This window comes from Lissotriton vulgaris, chromosome 6 (genome assembly GCF_964263255.1).
Source record: "Lissotriton vulgaris chromosome 6, aLisVul1.2, whole genome shotgun sequence".
NCBI classification, from domain to species: domain Eukaryota; kingdom Metazoa; phylum Chordata; class Amphibia; order Caudata; family Salamandridae; genus Lissotriton; species Lissotriton vulgaris.
The window spans coordinates 173,118,244-173,137,010 of NC_141694.1; the positions used below are offsets into that span (position 1 = coordinate 173,118,244).

Consider the following 18,767-nt stretch of genomic DNA (forward strand, 5'->3'; position numbering starts at 1 on the left):
ATGACTGATCCTTTTTTTAATAAACAGGTCGTCAATAAGTGGAATCCTTGTAATGCCAGAAATTTCCAAGGATGACAAGGAGTTAAAAAAACTATGAAGCTGTAAATATTTAAAATAGTCCTGAGTTGAGAGATTATATCTAGTTGCTAATTCCGAGAAGGTAAGTAACCGATTGTTCTGCCATAGATCATTCACACATTGTATTCCTTTATTGCGCCACCGAGACATAATCAAGTCCTGAAACACAGATGGAAATATTTTGTGAGCAGAGAAGGGTGAATAAATTGAGAGTTTCCTAATCCCCAGTTGATGATTAACTATCTTCCATGCTCCGAATGCGGCTTTCAGCGTCTTAAATTTAGTTTTTTTATAATAACTTGGCTCTGTATTTTTTAAAAAGCAGCTGCGACACTCTTCTCCCATTATAAGTTCATAAATGGAAGGAGACTGACTCTGAGGGATCATTGCTTTTTCCCCAATAATCAAAGGGGAAATAAACTAAAGGATAAACGCAACATAATAATACAAAAAAATATGGGATACCCCACCCCCCCCGGATTTTGGTAGGATCATCTTTTTGTAAGATCTACGATGTTTTTTGTGGCCCCAAATAAACCTAGATGTCGTTCTTTCCAATTATTTAAAATAGGTCATGGGAAACTCAAGTGGAATAGACCGAAACAAGTAAAGAAACTTGGGGAGTATGGTCATTTTCAATACATTATTCCGGCCAAATAAGGATAGGTGAAAATGATCAATCCGTTCAAGTGTAGTATTTGCTTTTTGGAGAACCGGGTTAAAATTTATAGCTGGGATATCTGATACAGGAAAAGTAATTTTAATACCCAGATATGTTGCTACCGGTACTAATTGAATCGTTGGAGGAGGAATCTCACCTACACATAAGTTTTGGGTCTTGGCTATATTCAGCTTATATCCAGAAAAAGCCCCAAAGCGAGTAGCGAGGTCCTCTATCACCGGCAAAGCTTTCTGAATACTAGTTGTAAGAACTATTATATCATCGGCATAGGCAAGCGGTCTATAGTTTGTATTAGCAACAAAAACTGGTGAGATTTCAGATGCTGAGTTCAATTTATTTAAGAATATATCTAAATAAAGGGCAAACAAATGTGGGGAAGAAGGACAACCCTGACGGGTGCCTCTAGAAATCGAAAAGGAACCAGATTTTTTTAACCAAATTTTATACAGGATGTGGGTGATATGTAAAGAGATTTTAGGGCTAAGATGATCTGAGGACCAAATCCTTTAATTGCTAACATGTCCCACAGATATGGCCAGGTTACCCTGTCCAATGCCTTCTCGGCATCCAACAGGGTAATACCAAGGTCACATCTCATCGCTTCGGCCCTATCCATTAAAATGATTACATGCCTAACAAGGTCTGAGGTGTCCCGGCCAGGAATGAAGCCATGCTGTACCAGCAAGACTATTGTGGAAATTACCCCCGATATGCGGGTTGTTAAGATCTTCGAAAAGATCTTGCTATCCGCATTTATAAGCAAGATCGGTCTAAAAGATGAGGGAAGAAGAGGGGGTTTGTCTTTCTTCAGAAAGGCCATAATTGTAGAATGGCTCCATGATGGAGGTGCTACCGCATTTTGAGCCTCCACAAAAGTCTGAAGAAGATCTTGTTTTAAAAGATGTCTAAACACCCTATAGAACTCTAAGTGTATACCGTCTGGCCCCATAGCTTTCCCGGTGGCCAAGGAAAGAATGGCCACCTCTATTTCCTCCCATGAGATTTCGGCATCTAACGCTGCAGCATGAGCATCAGTTAGCTTAGAGACATTGTCAGACCCAGAGAAATTTAGCAGAGACTCCGAAGAATACAATAGATTTTCCTCCGTATAAAGTTTGCTATAAAATAAGTGAAAGATCTCCAGAATTTCTTCAGGTTGAGTATGAATTTGTCCCGAATCATACTGAATCTCTTTCACAGTATTGAATATTTCCTGCTGTCTGAGTCTCTTAGCCAGTATCCTCCCTGTCGTTTCCATTTCATGAATTTGAGAGCGAAACACTGTAGTCTGCTCAGCGAGTTTCCTCGCAAAAACCTCGTACAGCCTGGACTTATGTATGGCCAATCTTGATTTGATATGCTCAATATCTTGAGCTGCGGTAATAGCTGAGACTAATTTGGCCTACCATTCTTGTACTGCCTTATAGTAGACAACGAGTTTAGCCCGTGAGGACCTTTGTTTATTGATAGAGTATGACAAAGTTTCTCCCCGTACTGCGGCTTTAAAAAAAGCCCAGACCATTTGAGTAGTAGCTGTACCACGTTTAATAACAAAAAATATCTTAATCCATATAGACATATGTTTGATATACGCAGGGTCTGCCAAAAGTTTACGTTCGAATGTCCTGGAATTTTTATTGGGGGATGTATCAGAGCCTTGTTTAATCTCTATTAATATGGGGTTATGATCTGAGATTATTCTCGGGAATATCTCATAGGTGATTTTATTTAACAGTATCGAGGAGATAAAGAAATAATCTAAACGGACCATCTTCTGGTGTGGGGCAGAATAGAATGTATACCCAGGTGACACATCTCTCTTAATAAATCCTACATCCGCTAAACCAGACTCTAACATTAAATCTCTTAATGCCTTATAAATCTTATTATTAAGCCCAGAATAGAGAATGTCTGAAGTTATGTCGAGGTCTCTATCAATATGAATATTAAAGTCCCCACACAGTACTAAAGGAGTGGGCCATCCTGCTAGTTCTATGCTTAGGAAATTTAAGAGATTGGGGTCATCAGAATTTGGGCCATAAATTGAACAAATAGTTAAACATTTGCCATCAATGGAAAGTTCTAATATGACCCATCTTCCATACTGATCCGTTTTAATACGGTTACAAGATCCTAACTAACCCTTTTCTAATAAGTACTGCCACTCCCCTGGTAGTAGTTCCTTGACTCGTTCATCCCAAGAGATGCATACCCAGATCATTGAACCATTTTCTATTTTTCCAACTCAGATGTGTTTCTTGTAAACACAGAATGTCAATCTTCATGCTTTGGATAATTTGAGCACACATACCCATTTTTTGCTTGTTGTTCAAACCACAGATGTTCCAGGAACAAATCCTTAATTTAGCCATTGACTATTTTATGTTGTTTTTTTTCCCCTTGTTCTCCCCACCTCTTATATATCACAGTTTTGTTTGACAGCCCCCACCTTGAACTTATCTGAGAATAAAAAACAAACATAATTTCACCATCCAGCTTCCAATGGCAGTCTACAATAATCCTGTACTTGCTTGCCACACCACCACCCCCCTCCCCCTAACCCCAAACACCAACCCCACCCAAAGGAGGCAGAGGGACTGAACAGTCCCTGAAAATGATTGTCTGAGAAGCATAATGCGTCTCGCTGCGCGTTCCCATCTGCACAACAGTCATATAATTAGAAGAAAAAAAAGGGTCTAGCCACTGGGAAACAAAAAGTTATACATCCTAACATCTCAATAGGCACTTTAAGCCTGCAGTGGTTCAGCCTAACAGTCAAAAATAAAGACAGAATAGATTTAAGTCAGCTCATCCCATTTTGGATAGTAGGTCCTTTGCTGCACTCTCCATTGTTAGAAAATGGGTTCTTTCCTTAAATATAACCTTAAGTTTCGAAGGATTGAGAAGGAAAGCTTGGGCGCCTTTGGCCTGAAATGAAGGAATAAGTTGGCGGAACTCCCTCGCCTACTCTTAGGCCCCTCTTTTCCTGTTTTCTTTACTGTCTTCCTGTGCTTACTATTTTGGGCCTAACCTCACTGTCTTCACTATAAAGTTTGTTACACGCATTTCATTTATAATTACGAATCTGAATGTTGCAACGTTACGTGTGTGTTATGATCCATGATTATCGCATCGTTTTCTACCATCAGACTATTACAAGAAATGTCCCAATGTTACGTTCTCTCAATGATGTCGTTTTTTCTTGTGTAGTAATGTACATAATTTCTGGAAAGACTCGTTTGCACATACTATTGTATTTGCCTTGTACCTTTCTTAGACCTCTCCTAAGACCTAACTCAGGACTAATTCTTCGGAAATTGTGATACTGCCTAAATGTACGCTAGCATTGCCTTCTCCTTTTCCTGTCTGTTTTATTTGTTAAGATAATCTAGTTTATCCTGGTTTTGACTGCCGGCAGAAATTTTCTGCTTGATTCCTTTTACCTAAAGTATATATTGAGATCGTTTTTCGACATACTCCACAAAGACATCATCTTCTTGAAAGTATTCTAGCAACTCATTTGAAATGCCTAAGATGTTTCATTTATCCGTTTTACCTATGACTTCCAGTCAAGGTTTTTTTGTCCGCTGTTGTTTCACCTGTTTGATTTAACAGTACATTTCACTTGGCATAAGATCTTTACGCATAAGTACTTTTTGATCACATATGCACCACATTTTGTTGTCACGCATGCTGTAATGCTTATGCATTTTGTCTTCTTTTAGGAGGAACCGCGACAGTCTACTGTTACTCCCAGTCTTCCCATTTATACACCATTTATATTTCACACAAGTTTGCGTTTTTAATACACAACCTCATGCACCTCATTTCACGTTTTTGGTTTCTATGGATTTGATTACATTACACAAAATTGCGATTCCTTAAATGCTATGACAAAATAAGGAATCGAAAATTTTTGTGATTCCTTAATTTGCAAATTTTTGATGCATGCCAAAACATGCAAATAGACCGTTTGCAATTCGCAAAGGAATTTCGGCCTTTGCGATTTGCAAAAGGCTTGATACACCTAGGCCTATGTCTTTATGGACCGTAGGGTCTCCACATCCACCTAGATACTTTTCCACTTTCTTACAAAGTCACCTACCCAATGTTTATGATACATTTGAATCTGCCCATTTCCTATTTTTCATTTAATTTGTCTTTTTCTTCGTTTTATGTCCTTCTCAGCCCTGATGTGTCACTTCTCCTTCACGGTGTGACGAAACATGTGTCGGCTGGCTAATATTATTGTACTGACCAAAATTGACCTATAAATCTTCTTCACATTCATAACCTTTGTTTTTGGCCTTCATTTCAACCTCAAGAGATTTTGCTACTATCTTTCGAGTCCTGACTTTAGGACCACTTATTTCATAGGTGTGTGCACAGGATTTGTTTCTCACCCACCCCTCCTATGTCTGGGCACTGCTGGGAGTCAAATCCACCATACACTCAAATGCTATGCACGTACCCCACCTATATTGACGTCTGTGCGTCTCGTGTCACTATGGCACTGGTGCCATACGCGAGGTATTGACACACTGTACTCCAACATTAATGATGTCTGTGCGGCTCTGATCACTAAAGCAATGATGCTGTACACGAGCGTGTGACGCACCGTACCCCAACATTGATGAGGTCTGTGCAGCTCTTATTACTACTGCAATGATGCTGTACGCAAGCGTGTGACGCACCGTACAAGTACACTTCCGTTATTGAGGTACGTTGTACTCATCGTATGTGCCTTCTTCGGTTTCTATGCACCAGGTCGTAGGCGTACAGGACTGGGATGACACAGCCGAGGGGGTTCATGGTGTGTCTGTCGCGTACCAGGGTGCGGTTTGGTCCGGACTCTGCTTTTACGGCTGTTTTCAACTCCTGTAGCAGAAGGGTCGTACGGAGTGTCGTCAACATGGATCGTACTGGGAGGTCCGGAAACTGCTGGCTGTTTACGTACGGCCGGCGCGTACTGCATAACCGTTATATGAATCGTATGTATTTTTGTGTCGTATGGTATTTGGTACGATTCGTATGGAGATATGCTTTGGGTTAGGATCGTACTTCATTGTACATATGGGGACGTTGTAAGTGTACGAATCGTATGGTAAAAAACGCTCCGTACAGCGAATCGTGGGGGATTTTACCGGATCGGAATCGACCCCATAGTGTTTGGACAAAATTTGGAGTTACATATATCAGAACACAGAAATATTAGGAAAAAATATTGTGAGTCAAAGAAATTGCAGTATAGAATATCGTCATGAATGAACATTTTTTTATATATATATTGGCTCAAGAATATTGTTTTAAAAATAGTTTTCAGTAATATAGTTGTAACAATATTGTTTAATTATTTTAATTTGTTTTAGTTTAGTAATATATTATTAATATGTGTTAGTATTGTTGGTTTATTTGGTATTCATGTTTTCTTAATATATTTTGTAAGCCTGAGTGACTTAGGGCCTGATTACGAGTTTGCCGATGTGGGAGCAGGCCGCCACACCGGTGCCCCGCTCCCACTCTGCCAAACTCGACCACTGGCCTCGCGCTGATCAGGAGTTTACTCATTGTTTAGTGAGATGCCCTTTGGCAGTCCCACGTTGGTACCTATTAAAAAAACACTGCAAAGGGAGAGCCAAAGTCTATTCCTCCACAACATGACTGCAGAGTCCATTCTGTGCAGGAACAGGAGGTGCATGCACACACAGAGGCACACCTTTAGCCCCCCTGCATGCACCCCCAGGCATTGAGGAAACAGGGGGTTCCTCACCACCACACTTTTCATGGCAGGCTCACCACAATAAAAAGTGTGGATGTCTGGAAACGTGTAATATGCTTGGCGGTGCTGCAGCAACACTGCCAGCATTTTGCAGCTGACACCTCTGCAACACCGTGGAGGGATCACGATTCCCCGGCGATTGGGAGTGTCATTTGGCAGTGCAACCGCTAGGCCAACTTTTCGGCTGATATCCAAAACACCCTTATGGACATACCGTTCGATGGCAGCCACCTCTTCGGTGGCAAGGCAGATCATGCGCTGGAATGCTTTAAGGACTCCAGGGCTACGGCCACCTCCATGGGCCTGTCGGCCCCGCCAGCAATCTTCTGCCCAGCGCTCCTTTCATGGACACAGAAGGGGTGCTCCCATACGTTCTGCCAGCCACGGGCCACAGACTAACATTTGCTGCGGTAACAGGGGACAATGGCGCGGCCAGTCCACATAAACCCCCTCAGCATCCGCCTCAAAGCCTTCCTAGTCTGAGCTTTCAGGCCCATTTGATGCCATTGAGGGGCAGGGTTCGCCATCACCTCCTTCACTGGCGCTCCATCACATCGGACAGGTGGGTGCTGCAAATCGTCCAAAGGGGCTACTCCCTCCCCTTCGAGGCGACTCCTCCAGCCATGCCACCGCAGTACCACCCCGTGTCGGGGGATCACTTGCAACTTCTGCAAGAGGAAGTTACGGCCCTCTTGGCCAAGGGGACCATCGAGCGCGTTCCTGTGCCAGAAGTACGGTGTGGTTGTTACTCCCACTACTTTCTGGTCCCGAAGAAGGGCAAAGGGGGCCTACGCCCTATCTTGGACCTCCGGAACATCAACGGCTTCCTCCGGAAGGTGAAGTTCAAGATGCTGACTTTGACTCAGGTCTTAACTTCCCTAGACCCAGGAGATTGGATGGTAGCGTTGGACTTGCAGGACGCCTATTTCCACATCCCCGTCCAGCTGGCCCACCGGCGTTACCTGCGGTTCACGGTAGGCCACGAGCACTTTCAGTTTACCGTGCTCCCCTTCGGCCTTACCAGCGCCCCACAGGTGTTCACGAAAGTGATGGCGGTGGTCGCCGTTCATCTGCGCAGGTTAGGGGTTCCAGTCTTCCCCTACCTCGACAACTGGTTGTTAAAGGCGGGCTCACCCCAGACAGTCATCAACCACCTCCAGACTACGGCCGACCTCCTGCACCTGCTGGGGTTCTCCATCAATGTGCTGAAGTCGCACCTGCGTCCCTCTCAGAAGCTCCTCTTCATCGGAGCGGTTTTAGACTAGGGGCAGTTTTGGGTTTATCCTCCGAACAGCGGGTTCTGGATATTCAGGCTTTGATTCCGATTTTTCAGCCTTCATCCTGAGTCTCGATCAGGTTGATGCTGCTGCTTCTGGGGCTGATGGCCTCCTGCATCTTTCTGGTGCACCACGCCAGGTGGCGGATGCGAGCTCTGCAGCGGGACCTGATGTTTCAGTGGGCCCAGCATCAGGGCAACTTGTCCGACTATGTCTTGATCTCAGAGGGCACTGCAAGACAGTTGCAGTGGTGGCTCACGGACCGCGATTGGGTCAGCGGCAGATACCTCTCCCTACCCCAACCGGAGCACGTAGTTGTGACAGACGTGTCCCTCCAGGGCTGGGGGGCCACATGGGAGAGGCGGAGATTAGAGAAATCTGGTCAACGGCGGAGTCCCGGCTCCACATCAACCTTCTGGAGGTGCGGGTGATCCGGCTTGCACTGAAGGCATTCCTTCCCTCTGTCCGGGGGAGTGTGGTGCAGGTGTTCATGGACAACACCACCGCCATGTGGTACTGCAACAAACAGGGCGGGGTGGGGTCGTGGACCCTATGCCAGGAGGCTCTGCACCTCTCGCAGTGGCTGGAACATCAGGGCATTACCCCGGTGGTTCAATATCTGGCAGGTCCCCTGAACGTCAGGGCGGACGAACTCAGCCGTTGTGCATGATGGATCACGAATGGCGTCTGAACTCGGACGTGGCGCAAGGGCCTCTTTCAGCAGTGGGGAGAGCCTTGGTTAGATCTATTCGCCACAAAAGAGAACGCGCAATGTCATCAGTTCTGCGCATTGGAATTTCTAAGGCGGCACTCGCTCGGAGATGCTTTTCGTCGCGAGTGGAGTTGTGGCCTGTTGTACGCCTTTCCGCCTATACCACTTCTGCCCAGAATGCTGAAGAAGATCAGGCGCGACCGGGCCCAAGGCATCCTTGTGGCTACGGACTGGGCACATAGATACTGGTATCCCGAGCTACTCAGCATGTCAGTCGATCCCCAATTCGTCTGCCTCTTCAGTAGGACCTTCTGTCGCAGCAGCAGGGGACAGTCCTCCACCCGAACCTGTCCAGTCTTCACATACATGCGTGGAGATTGAGTGGCGGCAGTTGAGGCCATTTGACTTGAAGTCTGTAATGTGATTCTGGCAGCCAGGCGTCCCTCCACAGAATCGGTATACACCTGCAGGTGGAACAAATCTGTGGCATGGTGCACAGCAAAGGCTGTGGATCCCCTTTCCGCCCCTCTTTCAGAGGTTCTCCTCTTTCTTCTTTCTCTTGCCCAGCAGGGCTCTGCTCTGGGCACTCTAAAGGGCTACCTTTCTGCCATTTCCGCCTTCTTAAGGCTCCCTGGTCAGCCCTCTTTGTTCAAGTCCCTGGTTGTAAATAGGTTTTTGAAGGGCATCACTCATATCTTTCCTCCTGTTCCTTTCGTGATGCCTCAGTGGGACTTGAACCTTGTTCTGACTTATCTGATGTGCGCTCCCGTCGAACCACTTCATAACTGTCCTCTTCGTCTCCTTACTATTAAGACTGCATTCCTGGTTGCCATCACCTCTGCCAGGAGAGTGAGTGAGCTCCAGGCTCTTTCTTCTCAACCTCCCTTCCTTTCTGCCCATCCAACCAAAGTTGTGTTGCGGACGCGACCCTCTTTCCTGCCCAAGGTAGTCACAGACTTCCACATTGGGCAGTCCATCACCTTGCTCACCTTCTTTTCGCCTCCGCATCCCTCGAAAGAGGAAGAGAGGCTCCAGCGGCTGGACCCAAAACGTGCGCTCTTATAATATCTGGATCGCACACGCCAGTTCTGGGTGGATGAACAACTCTTTGTTGGTTACGTGGGCGCTAAGAAGGGACGGGCGGTGCACAAATGGACCATTTGGGTTGTCTTGTGCATCAAGGTTTGTTACTCTCTGGCTAAAAAGAAGCCTCCTGTGGGGCTATGTGCCCATTCCACTCGGGCCACGGCGGCTACTACTGCCCTGGGTCTGGGAGTCCCCTTGCAGGACATCTGTCAGGCAGCTACGTGGGCCTCGCTTCACACGTTCGCAAGACACTGCTGCCTGGACAGCTAAGTCCGGAGAGATGGCTTTTTTTGACGTTCTGTTCTCCAGGACTTTCTGGTGTGATCATTGGTTCGCAGACCCACCACTGGGGTTGGTATTGCTGTGGTATCTATTCTAAGGTAAGGAATCTAATACTAACCTGTTTCTTTCAGCTGCACATGTTACTTACCTACGGTAACAATATATCTGTAAGAATCCGTAGATAGTATTAAATTCCTTACCGCCCCACCCATCCTCCCCATTCTGCGAACCGATATCTAGGGTTAAGGTCATCCCCTTTCAGGGCCCTAGTTTTTATAGAACCAGTGTTAGTTTTCATCATGGCTCTGCGTTTCTTGTGCGGAAAAGCTGTGTATAAGGACTGATGTCAGTGCGCGAGGGCAGCGTCTAAGTACTCCGACGACGTCATCCTGGCGTTAACGACGCCGACGATGGACGCGGAGCCACAGACGACGCCTACCTACGCGCAGGGGTTCTGCTGCGCAAAATTTTCCGGATCCAGTCTGACACCTGGGGATATTCTAAGGTAAGTAATCTAATACCAACTACTGTATCTTACAGATATATCGTTACCGAAGGTAAGTAACTTGTGCGTCATACCCCTGCCTTGGAGGTATCAAAGGATTTCTTCCCCTTTTCTACATCTCATCTAAAAATTGAGAAAAACAGGGGACTCCCCCTACCTGTTAGAATTTTGAAGCTTTTGTGATAACTCTTTTTCTCTAGCCTGTTGCTCCCCTGTTTCATCTGAGGAGGGCTGGTCTCCCATTCTTAGAAATACATCCCCCCCGACTCCTTAAATAACCTAGAGTGCACCCACACATCCGCTGCCTGGGGTCTGTCAACTTGGAATCCACTCGTTGCCAGTGTAACTTTGAATATCAATTACTTAAGATGTGCTACTTCATGGTCAGATTATGTAGCCCATCTTTAGTAGTGAATGTTATGACCTTCACCTAGTTCTTCAGTGCTTTTACTAAGGTATTTAAAAAAATCAAGCCATATTATTAAATCTTTGTGTGTGATTAGGCAGATTGACAGTTCACGCATACACAGTGATGTGTTTCGGTGTTGTACTTAGAACTGACCCTCAGCACTTCTGTTTTGTACATTGAGGTATATATTACTGAAAATCTACAGTACAGGTGAGGGAAACATTATTATCCTAACAGATCAGGGACAGGCTACAAAAAAAATCCTTCTATATTTGCACGGGTCATAAAACTGATCAATGGTCATTTTCTGCTGTGGATAGAGATTTCATAGTCTCCTACATGGAAACAAATGTGGAAATCCGTCAGCCCAGTAAATATGGTGGAACAGTGTTGTTCCTCCCATTAGGTGTCCTGCACTTAGGTCAGCAGGTTCCTGCACAGCCGGACACACCTCACAGAGTAAATGATGTGCCTCCATTAGCAGACCAAAGCCTTCAATTGTGTTTTGCATTTTCCAAAATATGACAGAGGAGGAAATGATCTACCATGTGAAAATCCACACTTGTATCTGATGGTCCCAGGAGGTAGGCGTCTACATTGAATTGATATGCTTATATCTCCAGCAGGAGCTGTAGAGATTTAAGCCCTTTAAATCCTTAGTGTTGGGGCATGATAATCACTTATCAGGCACAAAAAACATATTTGTCATGTATTTTTCTAAACCAGTTCAGACTGGAAGTTGACAGCTCGACTGGTAAACTAGTCAACTACACTAATCCATACTAATATAATAAAGAGAGAGCCCAAACCTTTGAGGCGGGTAATCTCAGGAACCACAGCACCAATCATAACACCCAATACAGCGTTGGAAAGGGCAGTTGCAGCAGAAGGACATAGGCTATGCAGACGCCCACCATATGCATTTAAAAGATAAAAGATCCATGCCAGCAAAGTAGTCCCTTGTAGGCGTGTTTGCGTTGTGCTGTGGGAGTGTGCTGGGGGGGGGCGTGACAAACGCTGGGGGCGTGTGGTACGTTCCGCCCTTCATGCCATGTCTCATATTGTGTGCTAATCCCACCCTGCTCCCTTTAAATACCCCTGCACCCCATAATCATAACCCACCCTTACTCCTTAAAATACCCCAACACCATTAAACACAAACCCATCTTAACCCTATAAATATACCCTGTACCCCAAAACCTATCCCTAAACCCTAAAAATACCCCTGTAACCCAAAACCCAAACCTAGCCCTGAACCTTATAAATACCCCTGTACCTCAAAACCCAAACCTACCTCTGAACCCTAAAAATACCCCTGTACCCCAAAACCCAAACCTAGCCCTGAACCCTAAAAATACCTCTGTACCCCAAAAGTACCCCATAACACTAAAATACCCCTGTACCCCAAACCCCAAACCTAGCCCTGAACCTTTAAAATACCCCTGTAACCCAAAACCACCCCTGAACCTTAAAAATACCCCTGTACCCCAAAATCCAAACCTAGCCCTGAACCTTAAAAATAACCCTGTACCCCAAACCTAACCCTGAACCCTTAAAGTACCCCTGTACCCCAAAACCCAAACCTAGCCCTGAACCCTTAAAATACCCCTGTACCCCAAAACCTAAACCTACCCCTGAACCCTAAAAATACCCTTATACCCCAAAACCCAAACCTAGCCCTGAACCCTAAAAATACCCCTGTACCCCAAAACCCATATCCATCCCTAAACCCTAAAACTACCCCTGTACCCCATAAAATAAAACTATATCTGAACCCTTAAAATACACAAACACCCCAAAACATATTAACCTATACCCATACTTACCTTATCCAAACATTAAAAATAAAACATGCTTTTACCGTTCATGCATTTACAATGAATTTCGTTGTAAAGGTATGCATGGTAAAAGCATATAAAATGTAATGCCATGCGTTATAATGGCATTGCAGAGTCATGGTACTTTCGCACTGAAAGTATGCGGAGTGATGGTATGCGGAAAAAAAGTTGCAGAATAATGGGCGTTTACCGTCCTCCGGTAAGTACATTGGTGGCACGGCGGCCCACATGTCCAGCAACATACTCATATTTTTTCACCACCGATTTGAAAAATGCACAGGTCTCTCTCATTGATGGCCAGCTGACAAACACTTTTAGACACACCTCCCGCCACAAGTTCTAGAATTGCGAACTTTAGAGCTGGGGAGCTACGTTCGAATCTCGGCATCAGCTCAACATCCTGTGATTCCAGGCAAATCACTTACTCTCCCCGTGCCTACCACAAATGAATGTGTTCTTCTGTAATGTAAATTGTGCTCATGCCATGTTGTCGAGTTCGCGCTATATAATATTGCAAGGAAAAATAAAGTAGGGAAACTCGAGTTCACACACTACTGAACGCGCCCTCTTAAGTGCATCAGCAGTGCACTGTGAATCGAAGCGTTTCACAGGCCTGTCACAGATAAGAAATGCTATCAAAACGAAATACTACAAAACAATATACTACTGGCCGGCAGCAATTCATACCCGGACAACGTTGGGACGGGCTGCTAGTTATATATAGAGTGATGGATAGAGAAATTTGCAAAAGCAAACATATAAATGTATATGTGTTTCATTATCTAAAAATGCTCATCTAATCATTTGCTTGTCATTTTTTTTATTCTAGCCAATCCATGTATTCACAAAGACAACTATGTAAACTGTGAGGGATTAAAACATGGCTGCCAAAATGACCCCATTATCAGGGCTGGATGCCAAGCTACGTGTAAATGTACCACTGAAATAAAATAAATACTTCAGGCAAAGCCTCCAAGAGATTTCTCATGGATTTGGAAAAAAACAGCGTCCCCAACACTTCTAAGGCACTAAAGAGCAATGTCAACTCTTTACCACGTTATACATCAATGTGTATACCACTCAGTATCTAATGTCTGCACCAGAATAAATACGTCTGTCTTGCGTGATTATATTTGTGACAATTCTCTGAAAATACATACTTAGTATAATGTGATTGTATGTAATCTGTTTTATGAGACTCTTTACAACTCACTATTGATTCTTTATAAATAGAACGTATTATAAATTGTTGCATAATGTCTTAGAATGGTAAATACAGCTACAAATGTCTCTCTTAGCTATCTATTATTTCAATGTCTCTGACTCTGTGCCCCAGTCTTACAGTATTAATTCACGTGCTCCCTACAAACTAAATTAGTTATTTCTTAACGTTTATGAGCCCTATTCACAAAGATCTATTCAGTCATAAGAAAACATGTGTTTACAACCAGATTTATTTATTTTGAGCCTGCCAGAAATTCACAAAGAGATTCCTGGCAAGCGTAGACTCATTTCCATATGCAGAAGCCTCCACCAGCAGTGCAAAGTACTTCTTATCTATAGATTTCATACGAAGAGTGGTAAATGGGCATTCCTAGGCATAATCAGTCTTGGAAGTTTGTCAACTTCTACACACACGTTTATTTCTGGGGATTCTCAAACTCTTCTCATCCCATTTTTACTACATTCAAGGTCTATTGTGAACCACGTTCCTGTGTTCAAAGATGAAGGGCTCAACTACAGGTCTGGTGGACGTGTACAGTGTAGGGCTTTCTTAATAAAACATATTTTCCAGACAGCTACAAGTGTGCATTTGCACCAGCAATGGTATCCTCTGCGCAACGTTCTATTCTATGGCGAACTCTGGTCCACTGGAACAGAGTAACGATGAGAATGGCACATGTCCTTCCCAGAAGTACATAGGAACCTTGGCATGGACAGCTTTCCTCACGACTTTCTGTGACCATATATGAGGAATCCTCTGCACATAATATTTTCTTTCTTTACAAATTGGGCCATTTGAATTTTTCCTCTATTGTTTGGCATTTTGTTTTAGTATTAGGATCTTAGAACGTACCCAGACAACTGCTACTGAATGGCAAGCAGTAACTCTATGGCTGAGGTGTCATGTTACCCTCCCAGGAGCAGCATTAGCCAAGAATACGGGCAAGGAAAACTTGTCATGAGTGAAGTTTTTATTAACTGTACAATTAATTAAAATCTTTACAGTAAAATGAGAAAGTACATAGAACAGTAATTGTAAACTTCTTTGCTTAAAAAAAATGTTTAGTCCAGTACTGATTAAGAACAGTTTAAAACAATACAATAAAAAGATCAGGCAGCCCCTGACTAGGGCCCATTGAATTGGGCTTTTCCCGGCCTTAAGTGCCTGGTGTTAGTCTTTACCGCTGGCATTTCTTTCTTTGGGGGACGTACAAGTGGCACTGTCGATGATACTACCTAATGAGATCACTTCAGCTTTGATCTATGGCTTTTGCAGTGGACTTCCCAAGTGTTAAAATGCTCTCATTATTGGCTTTTAGGGCCAGACTGATTTGATGAACAAATTTCGCCGATCTTGCTAGAGTCATTGTATTGGTGGTTGACAGGCACAAGGCCGATGCTTCCGAGCATGTTTTTATGTTCTGATTGAGGCAAATCGGACGCAACAATCGCCGGCGTTCATTGTTGAGATGAGGACAGCAGCAGAGAAGATGCAGCCAGGATTCCCTTGTGTAGGTACTCAGCCTGCCGGTTTTGGAGTCCCCTCTGTGAGCCCACGCGGGGTTGAAGTCTGCTATTCCAAGCGTGGTCAGCCTCATAAATAGAATTTTACTTCGGACCAGTGTTGTGACGGCCTCGCTTAGATAAGGTTGTGCTTTTCCCACAGTGTATGAGTTGTTTAGCGGTTCCAATTGGGAGCTACAGCGTAGGGTTTTATAATCGAGTTCGAAGGAGATTTCATGCACTTGTTTGTTTATGGCTCTCTTCCAGGCAGTCAATGGAATGTCTTGCCAAGAGAAGTTTTCTTCTGCTATCATCAAAACTTTGATTGCGTTGCCCAGCCTGGTGTGCCATGTCGAAGCTGAGTCTTCAAAGATAGATCTCAGGTGATGTTTTAGAGAGTTAACCGGGGCCTTTAATATCCTTAGATACAGCTTGATCAGCTCCCCCTGGCTGATCACGTCTGGACTTGCTAGACCAAGTTCCAGTCTCAGCCTGGTTCTTCTTGCTGATCTAGGTATATGTAGCACCAACTTGTAGGCCTTAGCTTGGGCAGAGTTTAGAAAGGCGGCCAGCCGCCCGGGGAAGGCAAGATGACCATAGGAGATTGCTGGAAGGAGTTTTGCTCTTAGGGCTATCAAAATTGGGCTAGGGGATGGACTGATCAGGTTCGGACTGTCATGAGTGTTTAAGATATTTACAGTAACTAATTGACAACCTACTGCCTTGCCTATCCTCCTCACCATAGTTGTTAATTTGTTGAGGATGTACCAAGAAGTACTCACCTACCCCTCAAGACACAATCATTATTCTATCCAGAATTAGTTCATTATAATCAATAATTATATAACCCACACGATTATCACTTGTAAAACCAACAAATATAAAATGCTGATGCTAACAGCATGAGTACACACTACACCCAAATACAGAGTGCATCCTAACATTGAAGGCCATATTGCAGAAATCTTCAGATCATCACCAGATACAGGTCCTATTCAAGTAGTTTATCTTGTAGGTGCAACTGGCATGATGTATACTTACATATATAAGTGTGAAATAATATTGAAGGGAGGGAAATCATCTTACATGGGAGAGGGTATTCTAGACTGGCCATGGCCTGTGAAGTAGAATGGGCAGATATAATTCCCAAAACTGGTATGGAGGAGGGGGATTCTCATGAGATACAATCACAATTTTCCAATTAGCATTGATGACATTTGCAAAATAAACTTTTGAGAATCCCAAAAAAGTCAGCAATTACATAGAATCTAATAGTATATTTGTAACTTGTTGGGGAATTGGTCCCGTTTTGTGCAGGCGAATTTCATAGCATGGAAATAACACTGGGAATGTCAGTAAAACAGATGCGATGTGAAATGCAACTAAAGCCAAGTTACAGATTTTAATATAACTTCACACTAAACTATTAAAAATAGATTTTTTGTTATAACAAACTAATGTCTGAAAGGGAAAAGCCATGGGAAAGTAATAGAACTTGAAAGAGAAGGAGACAAAGAGAAATGAATAAGCAAATTGATATGAAATCTAGTACACAAACTAAGGAGCACTATAGTTAAAAATGAGATAAGGGCTTGCCAAGTTCACCTTCTCAATGGGGCAGGAGAGTGAGGAAACAAAATGGGAATCAAAAAAAGAAAAATACATGCTTCTTGAAAATCAGCAGACAAAATGATGGATTGTTAAAAACAGAAGTATCTAAAGATGAAGAAAGAAAATGGCTTCAGTAAGGATTTCCGAGCAATACTGCTCATTGCTTATTGACTGCAAATGTTTTAGATAGGCAACATTTCTGAAAAACATAGTTGCATAAAATATCAATCTAAATAGCATTACACCACCTATTCAAATACCACTAGGTAAGGACCCTTCAAGAAGTAGGGGACCTAAGGTAGATTTATCTGAAGGAGAATAATCACAAGTTCAATAATTTACAATAACCCTTTATCAAGATGCATTGATTAACGCTTCAAAGTCGGAGATAAATATGAGAAATGAAGGGGCACATTATCAATGACCAGCGATAATTATCGCTGGCTGTGCTTAGCGATAATGTTGTTATCGCAGGCTATCTCTGGAATTTATAGCCCCGGTAGAGCAATATTAACAAAGCGTTTCTCCAGGACGATAACAATTCCAGAGATAGTGAGGTTATTGGAGTTTTGCAGGGTTTTGCTGTTTTTCCAGTGATGTTCCTTGCAAAATGATGATAACCTTGCTGATACGACCCACAGGGTCGTATCAGCATAATTCACCTCAATGTTAGGGATAGGTAAGTCTGCATTTTAGCAGACATTAGTTTTTGGAGAAAACAGCGGTTTTCTCCAAAAACTAACTTGTGCTAAAATGCTGGGGCAGCCTTGTAAATATCGTGATGTGAACATCAGCAATATTTGCAAGGTAGTCCATCAGAGGTACGCCCAGTGACGCCCACTAGAGACGCAAAGGGAGGCGTTGGGAAAAAAGGGTGCTAAGATGCGATTATGCATGTTAGCACCCTCTTGTAAATAGGGCAATAGTTTTATCTATAAAGCGGAGATAAAGCCCTTGTAAATATGCCCCTGAGTTGGTTAACTTTCATATTATAGACTTTGTTGCATCCCTTATCATCACCACCAGCACCTTCATCCTCCTCATAACTTTAACTTTCACTTAGAAGACCGCACTGATCCCAAACTGTAAACACCTATTGTATCCAATTTTCTCCTGAATCAATAACATTACAGTTGACAAGCCAGCAACTATGACCTGGACAGACCATGCCTTGTCAGTCTCACCTATGACAGCTGGCAAAGCATTACAGAAGAGGAGTGGGCTTCCACCCTCTCTGCAAACCTTTCGAAGCCCACATGCAACTTGCTGAAAGCTAGCAAGAACTAAAAAACCTGAAACATTGGATGCACCGACAGCCTGGGTCCTCTCAAGCACAGCACAACAGTAAGAGCCCGCCCACATGGCAGTTGGTACACACAAGAACTCAGTTGGTGAAACAACACTGCAAGCAACTGGAGCATGTAAGGAGATAAAGAGAATTTTAATCAACCCTAAGATATTAACAGCAGCAGATATGTAAATCTATGCCATAATCAATGATTTCTCCATGTCTCCCACCACCGCCAGCAACATCACTCCCTCACCAGGTCTTTTTAATATTCTCAGAATTTTTCTACATCTAAACACCTCCATTTACAACATCTTCGACTCTCCACTGGACCCTGACACCACTGTTGCAAATCAACTTCCCATCATGCCTCAAGTGGTCTTCCGTTATCACAGTCAAAATCACTCATATCATAAAGACCCACTTAGCAACTCAATCTGCTCCTTGCCCCTGCCACGCCTAAGTTAAAGGACTCCTAATAATCAGCAAAGCA

General features: G+C 43.7%; 1 protein-coding gene across 1 annotated transcript in view; it reads left to right on the forward strand.

Annotated features, from left to right (window-relative positions):
- LOC147706969 (cysteine-rich venom protein-like) overlaps positions 1-13,602 on the forward strand; it is a 188,434-nt gene extending 174,832 nt beyond the window's left edge. Inside the window, exon 9 of the mRNA XM_086925607.1 lies at positions 13,478-13,602. Coding sequence (XP_086781733.1) covers positions 13,478-13,602 — 125 coding nt within the window. The remainder of the gene's footprint in view (positions 1-13,477) is intronic.
- The last annotated feature ends 5,165 nt before the right edge of the window (positions 13,603-18,767 follow it).